General features: G+C 41.8%; 1 protein-coding gene across 1 annotated transcript in view; it reads left to right on the forward strand.

Annotated features, from left to right (window-relative positions):
• LOC130131975 (trimethylguanosine synthase-like) overlaps nucleotides 1-15,298 on the forward strand; it is a 104,065-nt gene that overhangs the window by 35,678 nt on the left and 53,089 nt on the right. Inside the window, exon 6 of the mRNA XM_056301702.1 lies at nucleotides 1,575-2,171. Coding sequence (XP_056157677.1) covers nucleotides 1,575-2,171 — 597 coding nt within the window. The remainder of the gene's footprint in view (nucleotides 1-1,574; nucleotides 2,172-15,298) is intronic.

Here is a 15,298-nt window from a genome sequence, read left to right on the forward strand (position 1 = left end):
CAGAATTTAAAATGCACACTCACCATCAGATGCTGCTTAGCTACCTTCTCCTCTGTCAACACCTTGCAGTCTCAAATCCCTTTCAAATTGTGCCTTCTACATAAGATATAGTCCACCTGTGTGCACTTTCCTCCACTCTTATACGTCACCTCGTGTCCCTCCCTCTTTAAATATATATTCACAACAGCCATTTCCATCCTTTTCACAAAATCCGACACCATCTGTCCTTCCACATTTATCTCCTTGACACCATACTTACCCATCACCTCCTCATCACCTCTGTTCCCTTCACCAACATGTCCATTGAAGTCCACTCCAATCACCACTCTCTCCTTCTTGGGTACACTCTCCACCACTTCTTCCAACTCACTCCAGAATTCTTCTTTCTCTTCCATGTCACACCCAACTTGCGGGGTATATGCGCTAATAACATTCATCAATACACCTTCAATTTCCAGCTTCATACTCATCACTCTGTCTGACACTCTTCACCTTCAGCACACTCTTGACATACTCTTCCTTCAGAATTACCCCTACCCCATTTCTTCCCCCATTCTCACCATGGTAGAAGAGTTTGAACCCACCTCCGATTCCCCTGGCCTCACTCCCCTTCCACCTGGTCTCTTGCACACACAGTATACCTACCTTTCTTCTTTCCATCATATCAGAGCCAGCTCTCTCCCTTTACCAGTCATAGTGCCAACATTCAAAGTTCTGACTCTCACCTCCACACTCCTACCCTTCCTCCTCTCCCGCTGCCTCTGGACATGCCTTCCACCTCCTCCTTTGCCCAACATTAGCATATTTTCCACCGGCACCCTGCTGGCCAACAGTACCGATGGCAGTCGATGGTAACTCGGGCCTCGACTGATCCAGTATGGAAATCTGAATGACTGCTGGGACAGGCTCCAGCATCCCCGTGACCCAACTTCGGATAAGTGGCTTTGATAATGGAATGGAATGGAATAATTGATTTGGCAAAGTTTTTATGCCGGATTTCCTTCCTGATGCAACCCACTCCCCATTTATCTGGTCTTGGGACCGGCACCAAGAATGCTCTGGGTTGTGAGTCCTCAGTGGCTGGGTTTAGTTTTTTTTAGTTTACTTTTGGATTTATAAGACATTTACTAACATGTGTAAAACATGTTTTCACCTTGTCATTATGGGCTATTGAGTGTGGCTCGTTTGGCGGAAATTGCAATTTTATCCATTTAAAATTCAATCTACAACACTGCAAAGAGTGAAGGGTTCTGAATATATATATATATATATATATATATATATATATATATATATATGTGTGTGTGTGTGTGTGTGTGTGTGTGTGTGTGTGTCCACTTGATGTTGCAATGACAACTTTGATGTAGAAAAAAAGAGCTCAACAACTCAGGAGCAGATATTTTTTTTTAAAGCGCTATTAAAAAAAGTATATATATATATATATATATATATATATATATATATATATATATATATATGTGTGTCTGTGTGTGTGTAGGCCACCAATGAAATACATATATGCAAATTCTGTTGTCTGACCTTTGTTTTGCTAACTTGTACTTCATTCCCTAAAGCTCAACAGGGCAAAAGTCTGCTATGGAGCAGCTGGCTGGAGAAATATCCAGAGTTTCAGTCATTATCCCCCAGCAACCCAGAAATGGTGACTCTTCCATGGGATAATCTTGAATTTTGTGCTTTATGGGAACAACATTCTCTGGAGACCTACTACTACTATTGGGAGCAGTTTGCATACTGGACAAGCCAGGGGTGGACAATTGACTACTCTAGCTGTATTGGAAGTGCGGAGGGAGAGGAAACTAGAGAAGGAATGGAGGGACTGATTGGTGTGAATCAAGAAGAATTAGGGGATGGAGATAATAAAGTTGAAAGCATTGAACAGAAGGAGATAGAAGGGCTTAAATCATCTCATTTCATTGGTGGTAGTACTGCTATTTTAACTGGACAGAACCACTTGTTAGAGGCAGATGCAAGCAATGTGGTTGATCTCATTGGTCAGATAAGCCTTCACATGGAGGAAGCAGGTCAACATTGTGTCATGAAGGAGCAAAAGGATGATGCCTTGGGGACTGACAATCCTGAACCTTGTGATGGTGGCAACGATCGGAAGAGAGCAGCTTCTTCCTCAAGAAGTGGCACCACAGAAAATAAAGGTAAGAACAGGGGCATTCAAGGGAAAATGGTGGGAGTGAGAAAATTTTGTCAACAGTGTTGTGTACGGAACATTTCAATAATGCGGAAGAGGAACAAAGATGCTTTTTTAGGTGACAAAATGACATATTGGAGGAAAGACTAAGCAGCACTCCAGCTCAAGCCCACGTATGGCATTTAAACAGAAATCCAGTCTCAGTTGAGTTATTACTGATTACCATGACCTAGGTAGTACTACTTTGATTGTTATTTTGGCCATTACCCTCAAGGAAACTTCTCTCTTGAATTTAAGTCGTCAATTTTATTTGCATAGCCCAATATCACAAATTACAAATTTGCCTCAGTGGCTTAACAGCAACATGACATGCTGTCATTACACCCTCTCATCGGATAAGGAACAACGCCCTAAAAAAAAACCTTTAACAGGGAGAAAAAATAGGAAGAAACCTCAGGGAGAGCAACAGAGGAGGAGCTCTCTCTCTCTCGCTCTCACTCTCGCTCTCTCTCATATCTATTGCACGGTGTCCGTCTTGGACAACATGCAATAGATGTTGTAATTTAGATTAGGATTAGACAAGAAAAGAATTCTAAGATAAGAAAAAGTAATCTCCTCTCAACTTGTCCTTTTAAAATGCAACCAAGAAAAAAGTAAACTATTTATTTCAAATGCTGTGAATCAATATTTAGATAACAGTAGCAACTAAGAAAATATGAGAAATTGTTGAATTTCCTGATTGATTGTGCTTGTGTGACGATGAGTGATGAGTTGTGATTTATGCTCTTTTTTTTCAAATAATTCTAGTTAACTCTGTATTAATATATATTTTTAAACAGGTAACTGCAGCTGAATAGTACTCCATTTTAATTTGGTTTGACTTTCCCGACACTAAAATCAACCGGAAAAGAGGACACACCACTTCCAAGATAGAATAAACCCGGTGGCCCTTGTTTTAATTTGTTATTCAAAACACAATGTTCTATTGTTTTTCACAAAAATGTTTAATCATTTGTTCAGTTAATCCATTATTCCAAGTTTGAAAAACCTGTTCACATCAAAATGCACAGCATCGGTTAATTTATGTTGGACTTCCATTTTGCAACACTGATGTATATTTTGAAAATCCTGGGCACAGTTATGTTTACTACTGAAGGGAATTTTACTACTGAAGAGAAACATTTGCTTGTTTTTATTTTGTTTTTATCTGACAATCCTGTGTGTTTTGGGCTACCAATTGTTTTATACCTGGCTACTGGATTCCTCGCCTCCCCCAGCTGCTGTCGTTCTACTCCAGAGCCTACGTTCGGTACAACACCGGCAATAATGTGGCTCAATGAGCTGTTTGGATTATGTGCTCCTAGATTACCCTATCTTTGATACTCCATCCAGTAACACCGCTGCTTCAATACACGTCAGCGGAACTTTTTCGACTACGACCCCACCTCTCTGAGCCTCCACCAACCAGCATTGCAACTTCACAGAGATATGGTTCATCATTTTCGTCGGAAACACGTTCACCATGGATCCCGCCGGGGCTTCAACTTTGATGACGCAAAACCAGTACGTTCTTTCTGGTCTTCCTTTCCTCGTCCCTCAAGAAAATCCCGACGGACTGTTGACCACAGCGCACTAGCTAACCTAGCCAGGTCTGCTAGCATCAAAACCAAAAAAATAACCTCTCCATCGGGTTATTTAACATTCGCTCCCTAACCAACAAGGGACTCCTACTTCATGATCTACTGAATGATCATAAGTTTGATTTCCTATGCTTGACTGAGACATGACAACAACCCAATTACTTTTCACAATTTAATCAAACTTTTCCTTCTGGGATTGTGTACACCTGCAAATCCCGGATGCCAGCAGGGGAGGGGGGGGGGGTGCCGTTGCGATACTTGACAGTGAAAAGTGGGAAGTGTCTTCCATAACTGCTGGTGCATGTTTCATTTGAGTCCATTGCCCTACAAATCAATGGGCAAAACCATTTATTTCTGATTTTCCCTTTTTTCTCCCAAGTTCCCTCATTTTCTCTCAATTTCCCTCTGATTTTTCCCTTTTTTCTCCCAATTTCCCTCATTTCATTTTTAACATGTGCCTGCACATTGTTTTTAATGACAATAAATTAAGTTGAATTGAATTTAGTGGCCAATCGATCGCTATTCTAGTTCAAACACCCACCCTCGTACTGCATGCGTTCGCCAACTGCATGTCTCCTGCCGGCAGTCTCGAAGGAGACGTCTCGCCACTTTCGTGACAAGGTGAATCCAGGCCGAACCACTGCTTTTACCCCCCACACACACAGAGGCATTCATATGACGAACACAAGCTGACTCCGCCCCCCTCCCGAAGACAGCGCTGCCAGTTATTGCTGCTTCATCCAGTCAGGCCATAGTCGGATCTGACGGGACCGGGGCGCGAACCCTGGTCCCCAGTGGGCAACTGCATTGACACAAAGCCGAGACCGCTACACCACCGCGGACCCGTAATGGGCCAAATCCTACTAAACTAGCCACTGTTTATCGACCACCGCAGCCCAACAACAATTTCTTAAACGAACTTTCTGTTTTTCTAACCTTCTTATTGTAGCGAATTCGGGGGGCAACCGCAGGAACTGCCGCGTCCGGGAAACGAACCCGTATCACCCGCACCGCGGGAGACGTCGCTGACCGACCGTTAGCCAACAGCCAACGTGTCTACTTATTCATGCACGTTACACTACCCCCCTCCTTCGGGAGAGCGCGTCTGCGCGTATCCCACTTCTGACACCAATGTAGCGAATTAGGGGGGCAGCCGCGGGGAACCGCCACAGCCGGGATGCGAACCCGTGTCTCCCACTCCGCAAGCGACAACGTTAACCAGTCGACTAAAGGGTCCGACCCATTAGTCAAGGACCAACGTGTCTACTTATCCATGCATGTTACACTATGTTTTTGTCCCCTGATGTAATATTGCTGGGTGATTTTAATATACACATGGACAATGTCCATAATACTCTCACAAGGGATTTTTACATTATGTCTGGACAGTTTTGGATTACAGCAATATGTTGATTTTCCTACGCACTCCAAAGGACACATACTTGATCTGATTTGCTGCTCTGGTGTAACTCCTCTTAACTGCAGTGCATCTGATTTGCCCATTTCCGACCACAAGTTAGTGTCTTGCAATCTTAACATTATCCAAAACACATTTGTTATGCTCCATCTCGTTCCGTAACATTAAGCATTTTGATTAATCTGCTCTTACTAGTGGAATTGAAACCTCCCCAGCAAAGACAATTTATCCACCCCAGGCGAACTGGTCTCTCATTACAAAGATGGCATTTATAGTCTTTTAAACGATCTTGCTCCTTTAAAAACCTGCTCTGTGTCCTTTACCCACTCTACCCCTTGGTTTACATCTGCACTACGCCAGCTTATAGCTAAAGGCCGTCGCCTGGAACGCCTTTACACGAAACGTGGCCTTGTTGTTCATAAAGACATGTACGTATAACGACCACATACTTCATTATAAAGAGTCTCTGTCCACATATTAATCGTCTTATTACACAAATTTAACTAGATCAGGTGAAGGGAACACTAGAGCCCTGTTTTGCATGGTAGACAATATTTTACGGCCGACGGATACTCTTGCACCTCATCTGTATTCAGTTGCTCAATGTAATGCGTTCATGACCTTTTTTAATGCCAAAATTGAAAATATTCATCAGCAATTGACCTCGTCGAACTATACTGCATACAGTTCATCTTATTCACCCTTCTACGTTCCCCTCTCTTCTTCACTGTCTAGTTTTAAACTCCCAACCGTTGATGAAATATCTGGTCTTACAGACCCCAATTCCAATGAAGTTGGGGCGTTGTGTAAAATGTAAATAAAAACAGAATACATGATTTGCAAATCCTTTTCGACCTATATTCAAATGAATACACTACAAAGACAAAATATTTAATGTTCAAACTGATAAACTTTATTGTTTTTTTGGTTTTTTTTTTGCAAATATTCACTCATTTTGAATTTGATACCTGCAACATGTTCGAAAAAAGCTGGGACAGGGGCATGTTCACCACTGTGTTACATCACATTTCCTTTTAACAACACTCAACATGCAGAGATTTCTCTGGATTCTCTGAATCTTTTGATGATATTATGGACTGTAGATGAGGAAATCCCTAAATTCCTTGCAATTGTACATTGAGAAACGTTGTTCTTAGACTGTTAGACTATTTGCTCACGCGGTTGTTCACAAAGTGGTGAACCTTGCCCCATCCTTGCTTGTGAACGATTGAGCCTTTCGGGGATGCTCCTTTTAAACCCAGTCATGACACTTACCTGTTTCCAATTAACCTGTTCACCTGTGGAATCTTCCAAACAGGTGTTTTTTTAGCATTCCTCAACTTTCCCAGTCTTTTGTTGCCCCTGTCCCAGCTTCTTTGGAACGTGTTGCAGGCATCAAATTCAAAATGAGTGAATATTTGCAAAAAACAATGAAGTTTATCAGTTTGACCATTAAATATCTTGTCTTTGTAATGTATTCAATTGAATATACTAGGTTGCAAAGGATTTGCAAATCATTGTATTCTGTTTTTATTCACGTTTTACACAACGTCCCAACTTTATTGGAATTGGGGTTTGTATTTGTAAATCCAAATCATCTACCTGTCAGTTAGACCCCCTTCCTACTCATTTAGTAAAAGCTTGTCTACCTTCTCCATCCTCTTTAATAACTGATGTCATACATTCTTCCCTTACCTTTGGTCTTGTTCACTCATCTCTCAAAACAGCTGCAATAACTCCAGTACTCAGGAAACCTGGTGCAGACCCCAACAATTTGAATAATTTTCACCCAATCTCAAATTTACAATTTCTTTCTAAACATGAAAGAACAGTCACATCTCAGGTACACGCTCACTTGACTAAGAACAATCTGTTTGAACAATTCCATCTCACATAACATCTTCCTAGAAAGATTAGCTTCCATTGGAATAACTAGCACCCCCCTTGACTGGTTTAGATCCTATCTCTCTGGCCGCACTCAGTTTGTCCAACTTAAAAATTTGAGATCACAGTCCTTTCCTGTTACTGCCAGAGTTTCCCAAGGCTCTGTATTGGGACCTCTCCTATTTATCATTTACCTACTACCTCTTGGCCACTTTTGCAGGAAATTTGGCATTTAATTTCACTGCTACGTGGATGACACCCAGCTTTATCTATCCACCAAGCCAACCTCCACTCTTCCGCCCACTTCCCTTTCTGACTGCTTACTGGAAATTAAATCCTGGTTTTCATACCACTTCCTCAAACTCAATAGTAATAAAACTGAGGTCCTTATACATACATACATACACTCACTGGCCACTTTATTAGGTACACCTTGCTAGTACCGGGTTGGACCCCCTTTTGCCTTCAGAACTGCCTTAATCCTTCATGGCATAGATTCAACAAGGTACTGGAAACATTCCTCAGAGAGTTTGGTCCATACGGACATGATAGCATCACGCAGTTGCTGCAGATTTGTCGGCTGCACATCCATGATGCGAATCTCCCGGTCCACCACATCCCAAAGGTGCTCTATTGGATTGAGATCTGGTGACTGTGGAGGCCATTTGAGTACAGTGAACTCATTGTCATGTTCAAGAAACCAGTCTGAGATGATTCGAGCTTTATGACATGGCGCGTCATCCTGCTTGGAAGTAGCCATCAGAAGATGGGAACACTGTGGTCATAAAGGGATCGACATGGTCAGCAACAATACTCAGGTAGGCTGTGGCATTGACACGATGCTCAATTGGTACTAAGGGGCCCAAAGTGTGCCAAGAAAATATCCCCCACACTATTACACCACCACCACCAGCCTGAACCGTTGATACAAGGCAGGATGGATCCATGCTTTCATGTTGTTGATGCCAAATTCTGACCCTACGGTCCGAATGTCGCAGCAGAACTCGAGACTCATCAGACCAGGCAACGTTTTTCCAATCTTCTATTGTCCAATTTTGGTGAGCCTGTGTGAATTGTAGCCTCAGTTTCCTGTTCTTAGCTGACAGGAGTGGCACCCGGTGTGGTCTTCTGCTGCTGTAGCCCATCTGCCTCAAGGTTCGACGTGTTATGCGTTCAAAGATGCTCTTCTGCATACCTCGGTTGTAATGAGTGGTTATTTGAGTTACTGTTGCCTTTCTATCAGCTCGAACAAGTCTGGCCATTCTCCTCTGACCTCTGGCATCAACAAGGCATTTTCGCCCACAGAACTGCCGCCTACTGGATATTTTCTCTTTTTCGGACCATTCTCTGTAAACCCTAGAGATGGTTGTGCGTGAAAATGCCAGTAGATCAGCAGTTTCTGAAATACTCAGACCAGCCCGTCTGGCACCAACAACCATGCCACATTCAAAGTCACTTAAATCACCTTTCTTCCCCATTCTGATGCTCGGTTTGAACTGCAGCAGATCGTCTTGACCATGTCTACATGCCTAAATGCATTGAGTTGCTGCCATGTGATTGGCTGATTAGAAATTTGCGTTAACGAGCAGTTGGACAGGTGTGCCTAATAAAGTGGCCGGTGAGTGTACATATATATATATATATATATATATATATATATATATATATATATATATATATATATATATATACACTACCGTTCAAAAGTTTGGGATCACCCAAACAATTTTGTGTTTTCCATGAAAAGTCACACTTATTCACCACCATATGTTGTGAAATGAATAGAAAATAGAGTCAAGACATTGACAAGGTTAGAAATAATGATTTGTATTTGAAATAAGATTTTTTTTACATCAAACTTTGCTTTCGTCAAAGAATCCTCCATTTGCAGCAATTACAGCATTGCAGACCTTTGGCATTCTAGCTGTTAATTTGTTGAGGTAATCTGGAGAAATTGCACCCCACGCTTCCAGAAGCAGCTCCCACAATTTGGATTGGTTGGATGGGCACTTCTTTGAGCAGATTGAGTTTCTGGAGCATCACATTTGTGGGGTCAATTAAACGCTCAAAATGGCCAGAAAAAGAGAACTTTCATCTGAAACTCGACAGTCTATTCTTGTTCTTAGAAATGAAGGCTATTCCATGCGAGAAATTGCTAAGAAATTGAAGATTTCCTACACCGGTGTGTACTACTCCCTTCAGAGGACAGCACAAACAGGCTCTAACCAGAGTAGAAAAAGAAGTGGGAGGCCGCGTTGCATAACTGAGCAAGAAGATAAGTACATTAGAGTCTCTAGTTTGAGAAACAGACGCCTCACAGGTCCCCAACTGGCATCTTCATTAAATAGTACCTGTTAGAGCCTGTTTGTGCTGTCCTCTGAAGGGAGTAGTACACACCGGTGTAGGAAATCTTCAATTTCTTAGCAATTTCTCGCATGGAATAGCCTTCATTTCTAAGAACAAGAATAGACTGTCGAGTTTCAGATGAAAGTTCTCTTTTTCTGGCCATTTTGAGCGTTTAATTGACCCCACAAATGTGATGCTCCAGAAACTCAATCTGCTCAAAGAAGTGCCCATCCAACCAATCCAACTTGTGGGAGCTGCTTCTGGAAGCGTGGGGTGCAATTTCTCCAGATTACCTCAACAAATTAACAGCTAGAATGCCAAAGGTCTGCAATGCTGTAATTGCTGCAAATGGAGGATTCTTTGACGAAAGCAAAGTTTGATGTAAAAAAAAATCTTATTTCAAATACAAATCATTATTTCTAACCTTGTCAACGTCTTGACTCTATTTTCTATTCATTTCACAACATATGGTGGTGAATAAGTGTGACGTTTCATGGAAAACACAAAATTGTTTGGGTGATCCCAAACTTTTGAACGGTAGTGTGTATATATATATATATATATATATATATATATATATATATATATATATACTAGAAGAACCCAGCTACAATGTAGTGGTTTGGTTATCCACCCGTCTAAATCTCCCTCCTCTTCATCCTGCCAGCTAACCGCCTTCCCCCTGCCCCTAACCCCCCCCCACTCCAACTCCCTCCCCCCAAATGCTCAGAATCATCTGAAATGCCGAGAAAGGTGGTTTACCCCCCCCCCCACTCCAACTCCCTACCCCCAAATGCTCAGAATCATCTGAAATGCCGGGAAAAGTGGTTTTTAGCCATTTTTAGAAAATGAATATTTTGCATAGTTATTTTAATTTTCTGCTATTTTTCCTTGTCCAGTCTGGAACAATACCTACCACCTCCAAGAAAAAATTAGGATCATAAGTGCATTTTTGCAAAAATGCATTTATTTTGCATAATGCCAAAACATTTCTGAGTCCCAGAAAAAAAAATTTATATGTGAAAAAATCAAAGATGCTCAGAATCATCTGAAATGCCGAGAAAAGTGTTTTTTAGCCATTTTTAGTAAAATGCATATTTTGCATATTTATGCCTAATTATGCATAATTTTAATTTTCTGGGATTTTCCCCTTACTCTCTGAGACAATACCTACCACCTCCAAAAAGAATTAGGATCATAAATGCTTTGGTTTTCGGTCCCGCTATCTACACTAACTAACACACACACACACACTAACACCACACACACACACACATTACGAAAATATATGAGTAGATATATATATATATATATATATATGCTTTGTTCTTTGAGAGGATTTTCCAGGTGGTTGAATAATTACTGTTTATGTCTGCCAATGACCAAATATAAGGGCTTAAAGATGTTAAAATTTTTAAATGGTTGTTTCTAAAGCTACACGTGTGCATTAAACCTCTTTTTGTATCTTCCCTCTGTTAAACCGACATATGTCTCTATTTTGCCGTTGTAATTTCTCGTCACTGTAGCTTGGTAGATAACTCCTTTCATCTGGCATTTTCTTTTGAGGGGGCATGAGTCATTCACACGGCAGTTGCAGTTGGGGGAGTCCGATTGTGATGAAGGTGTCAAATCAAATCAAATCAAATCAATTTTATTTGTATAGCCCAATATCACAAATTACAAATTTGCCTTAGTGGACTTACCACAACACAACATCCTGTCTTTAGACCCTCTCATTGGATAAGAAACAACTCTCTAAAATAAAATCCCCTTTAACAGGGAGAAAAAATAGGACGAAACCTCAGGGAGAGCAACAGAGGAGGGATCTCTCTCCCAAGATGGACAGCATGCAATGGATGTTGTGTTCACTTAATTTACATAAAGCAACATTGAAAGAGGATAACAGAATTATAATGGACATAAAATGTATGAAGAATATGATGCACAGGATGCCAAGCAGTGTCCAGATGCCATTGGAACAGTCCAGGACCCAAGCCACGTGACCAGCATCATCATGTAAAAAAAAAAACTTATGTGAGGAGTGGAAGGGCAGGCAGCATCCAAATGGCGGCATCCATGGTGTCATTGATTTGTTCATGATTCTTGTGATGTGGGACGATATTATTTGTTGAACGTTAGGTATGCAGCTGTAACTAATTTTGATCATGTTTCTGTTGAATATCTTCCTCAGTTAATGGTCCGGGGTAAAGCACTTATCCAAAAGTTAAATTGTGGTTTGCGACGATTTATGGCTGATGACGATTTTTTGGATAATCAAAAGAATTGGTTTGATCCTTAAAATAAATCAATAAATGATTTCTTCCGGAAATGCGAGGAATGAATGAAAGAGGTCATGAAATGCTCTGAGCAGGCTGAGAATGATAGACGAGTAACACTTGTATGGTCACATCATCAAAATCAAACCCTAAACGCCCAGTTAGACCTGGATCACAATGTGGAAGCGCGTTGTCGTTATCTTCCTCAGTCAGATTAAAGGCAGAGATGGAACACGCATCATTAAAGGCAAAGGCTGCAGCTTTAAGGGGGAAGGTAGCCATAGAAGAGGAAGAAGCAGATTGGCATGCACAAAAAAGATGCAGGGAGGCTCGAGAAAATTTGGCAAGAGGCAGAGTTTGAGGCTGAGCAAAAAAGAATAGACGCAACAATCAAGGCTAGGAAGGAGATGCATGCAATACAGACTGCTCAGCAAGAGCAGTCTGTATTGCATGAGTACTGAGTCGGATGCAAAAATGGAAATTTTGCAAAAATATAAATACACACAAGCGGACATGAGCATCGTTCAAGTTGATGAACAGGTTGACGAAACAAAGGTGAATGCTACCTTTCAACCACCACCACAGCATGCCTCACCTACACCTAATGTTAAGCACAACTTGATAGTCTTGATAATCTACTTGATAGTCTACTTGATAGTCTATGCAAGGCCATCGCTCAGCAAGCCAACATCACCGAGTACCTTGTGAAGAATCACAAAGCATCATTACTTCCTTATCTCACAAGTCCATCATTCGAGGGTGATCCGCTTGAGTGTAAATCCTTTATCAGATCTACTGAACATGGAGTTGAAGGCCGTACTAGTGACAATCATGATCGCCTACAATTTTTGCTGCAATACACAAGTGGACAACCGCATGAATTGGTTAAGAGCTGCATCCACATGGAACCTTCAGTAGGTTGTGTTAAAGCAAAACAAATGCTAAGAGAGTTGGCGATGACTACAAAATAGCAGAAGCCTACATAAAGAAGGCTTAGGATTGGCAGACAGTCAAGCCAGAAGATGACACTGCATTACAGTCCTTCGCATTATTCCTCACATGCTGCTCCAACACAATGACAGATATTAGCTACATGGAAGACTTGGACAACACAGCTAACATAAAGTCACTGGCTAACATGCTGCCATACAAACTCAAAGAAACTTGGAGAAAGCCTGCCTGTGACTTACAAGAAAAAAATACAAAGAAAAGAGTGAAGTTCAAGGGCTTTGTCGACTTTGTCAACAAGTAAGTTAGGTATATATTACACCCACTCTATGGAAACATAAAAGAAACCACCACAAGCATGAAAGACCCAGTCCGACAGAACCCAAAACCACAATGCAGAGATACTCAAACCAAAGAATGTAGTCACAACAGCTGTTGCCCCCCCCCCAGTACCAAAAACAAAGTCAAAACAGAAAATGACAAAACAAGCAACACCAAAAACACAAACTGTGTCAGTGGACGCAAACAGCAAGTCTTGTGTTTATTGCAAAGGAGAGCAACACAGCCTCACAGTCTGCAGAAAACTCAAGAGCAAGCCACACAAAGAAAATATTTACTTCTTGAGAAGCAAAGTTCTGTGTTTTGCATGTTTGAAACACGATCACGTAATAAGCAGCTGCAAAGAGAAAGTTCAATGTCAAGAATGTTCTCGACTGTATCCCACACTGCCGCATATGAACGCTAAAGACTCGAGAGAAGAAACAGCAAAAGAAATGTGTGAACAACAATCCATATCAAGTGCTCTTATACAAATGACAGAAACCTTTAGCGTTACTGGGAAGATTGTGCTCTTTCAATCATTCCAGTGCATGTCAAGGGCCAAAAGGGAACTAAAGTAGTGACAACATATGCATTTTTGGACCCAGGTAGCTCAGCTACTTTAGCTACAGAGTCACTGATAAACCAACTTAGTGTGAATGGACGCAATACAGACATTGTGTTGCGAAGAATGGGAAATGAATCAGTCGTGAACACTTGCATTGGATGATAAATGGACCACTCAGAGGTGGAAGCGATATAATGGAGACAAACAAATTGGCATAAGTCACTGCAAATCGAATCTTAGTAGCAAAGCTAGAAGAACTCTGACAACTGCAGCTCAAGCAGGACTTTCCAGTTGCTGGACAAAACGAGGACATCGAAATGTCCAAGTATGATCACCAGTCCATCCTCAAAACTTGCGGATGGTCATTACAGTGTTTGCCTTCCGGTGAGGAACAAGTTATTGTGTATGCCAAATAACAGATCAGTCGCTGAGCAACGTGCCCTGAACCTACGGAAAGGATTCTTTAGAGATGTCAAGTTTTATACTGAATATGTTGCTTTAATGGACGACATCCTCAAGAAAGGCTACACAGTGAAGCTCGACAGTACTGAACGTGAGCCAACAGGGGCGAACAGGGTATCTGTCTCACCATGGAGTCAGACATCCAGTCAAGCAAAAACTGCGTGTTGTGTTTGACTGTGGAGCAAGCTTTCGAGGAACATTGCTGAACCAACAGCTCCTGCAAGGACCAGACCTAACAAGCTCACTAGTGGGGGTCCTCATGAGGTTCCGACAAGAGATCGTGGCGGTTATGGCCAACGTGGAGGCCATGATCCACCAGGTTAGAGTCTGCAATGAAGACACAGATCTCTTCAGGTTTCTCTGGTGGCCTGATGGGAACTACAAGCAGGAGCTTGTTGAACATAAGATGTTGGTCCACATCTTCGGGGAAACACCATCGCCAAGCGTTTCAACCTTTGCACTTCAGAAATGTGCAACAGATTTTGAGGATGAATTTGGTCAAGAAGCTGCCAAAACAGTCGGTGGGAATTTTTATGTAGATGGCTGTCTTAAGTCAACTACTGATGAAGACACAGCAATTGCCCTTTGCACTGACTTGAGGAACATGTCGGCGAAAGATGGATTTCGACTAGCAAAATGGTTGAGGAACAGCTGGTAGTTGCTCAACTCAATTCCCAAAGAGGAAAGAGCGCAAGGGTTTCAAGATCTGGACTCGGATGAAGACAACTTGCCGATGGAGAGAGCATTGGGAATCCAGTGGTGTGCTGAATCAGATCATTTCAAGTTCAAGATCAACCTCAAAGATAGACCACACACCAGGAAAGGCATGCTTTCCCTCGTAAGTTCCATCTATGATCTGTTGGGCTTTCTTGCTCCAGTAGTACTGCCCATGAAAAGAATCCTGCAAGATTTATGCTGGCAGAAATATAGTTGGGATGAAGACCTGCCAGACAAAGTCATTAACAGCTGGAAAAGGTGGATCTCATGTCTGCAACAGCTTGAGAATTTTGGAGTTGACAGATGTGTCAACACAAATCGGTTTGGTGCACCAGTCTTTGCAAAGGTACATCACTTCACTGACACGAGCGAAGGCGTTTATGGAACAACAAGCTGCCTATTGCTGTGCAATGCAATGGGTGAAGCTCAATCCACCCTGACAATGACAAAGGCAAGGATTGCGCCCTTGAAGTCTCCAACTATACCAAGAATAGAACTGACCGCAGCCACAGTTGCAATCAAGATGGACAAGCTTCCAAAGAAAGAGCTTGAACTGGA

This window comes from Lampris incognitus, unplaced genomic scaffold (assembly GCF_029633865.1).
Source record: "Lampris incognitus isolate fLamInc1 unplaced genomic scaffold, fLamInc1.hap2 H_2, whole genome shotgun sequence".
NCBI classification, from domain to species: domain Eukaryota; kingdom Metazoa; phylum Chordata; class Actinopteri; order Lampriformes; family Lampridae; genus Lampris; species Lampris incognitus.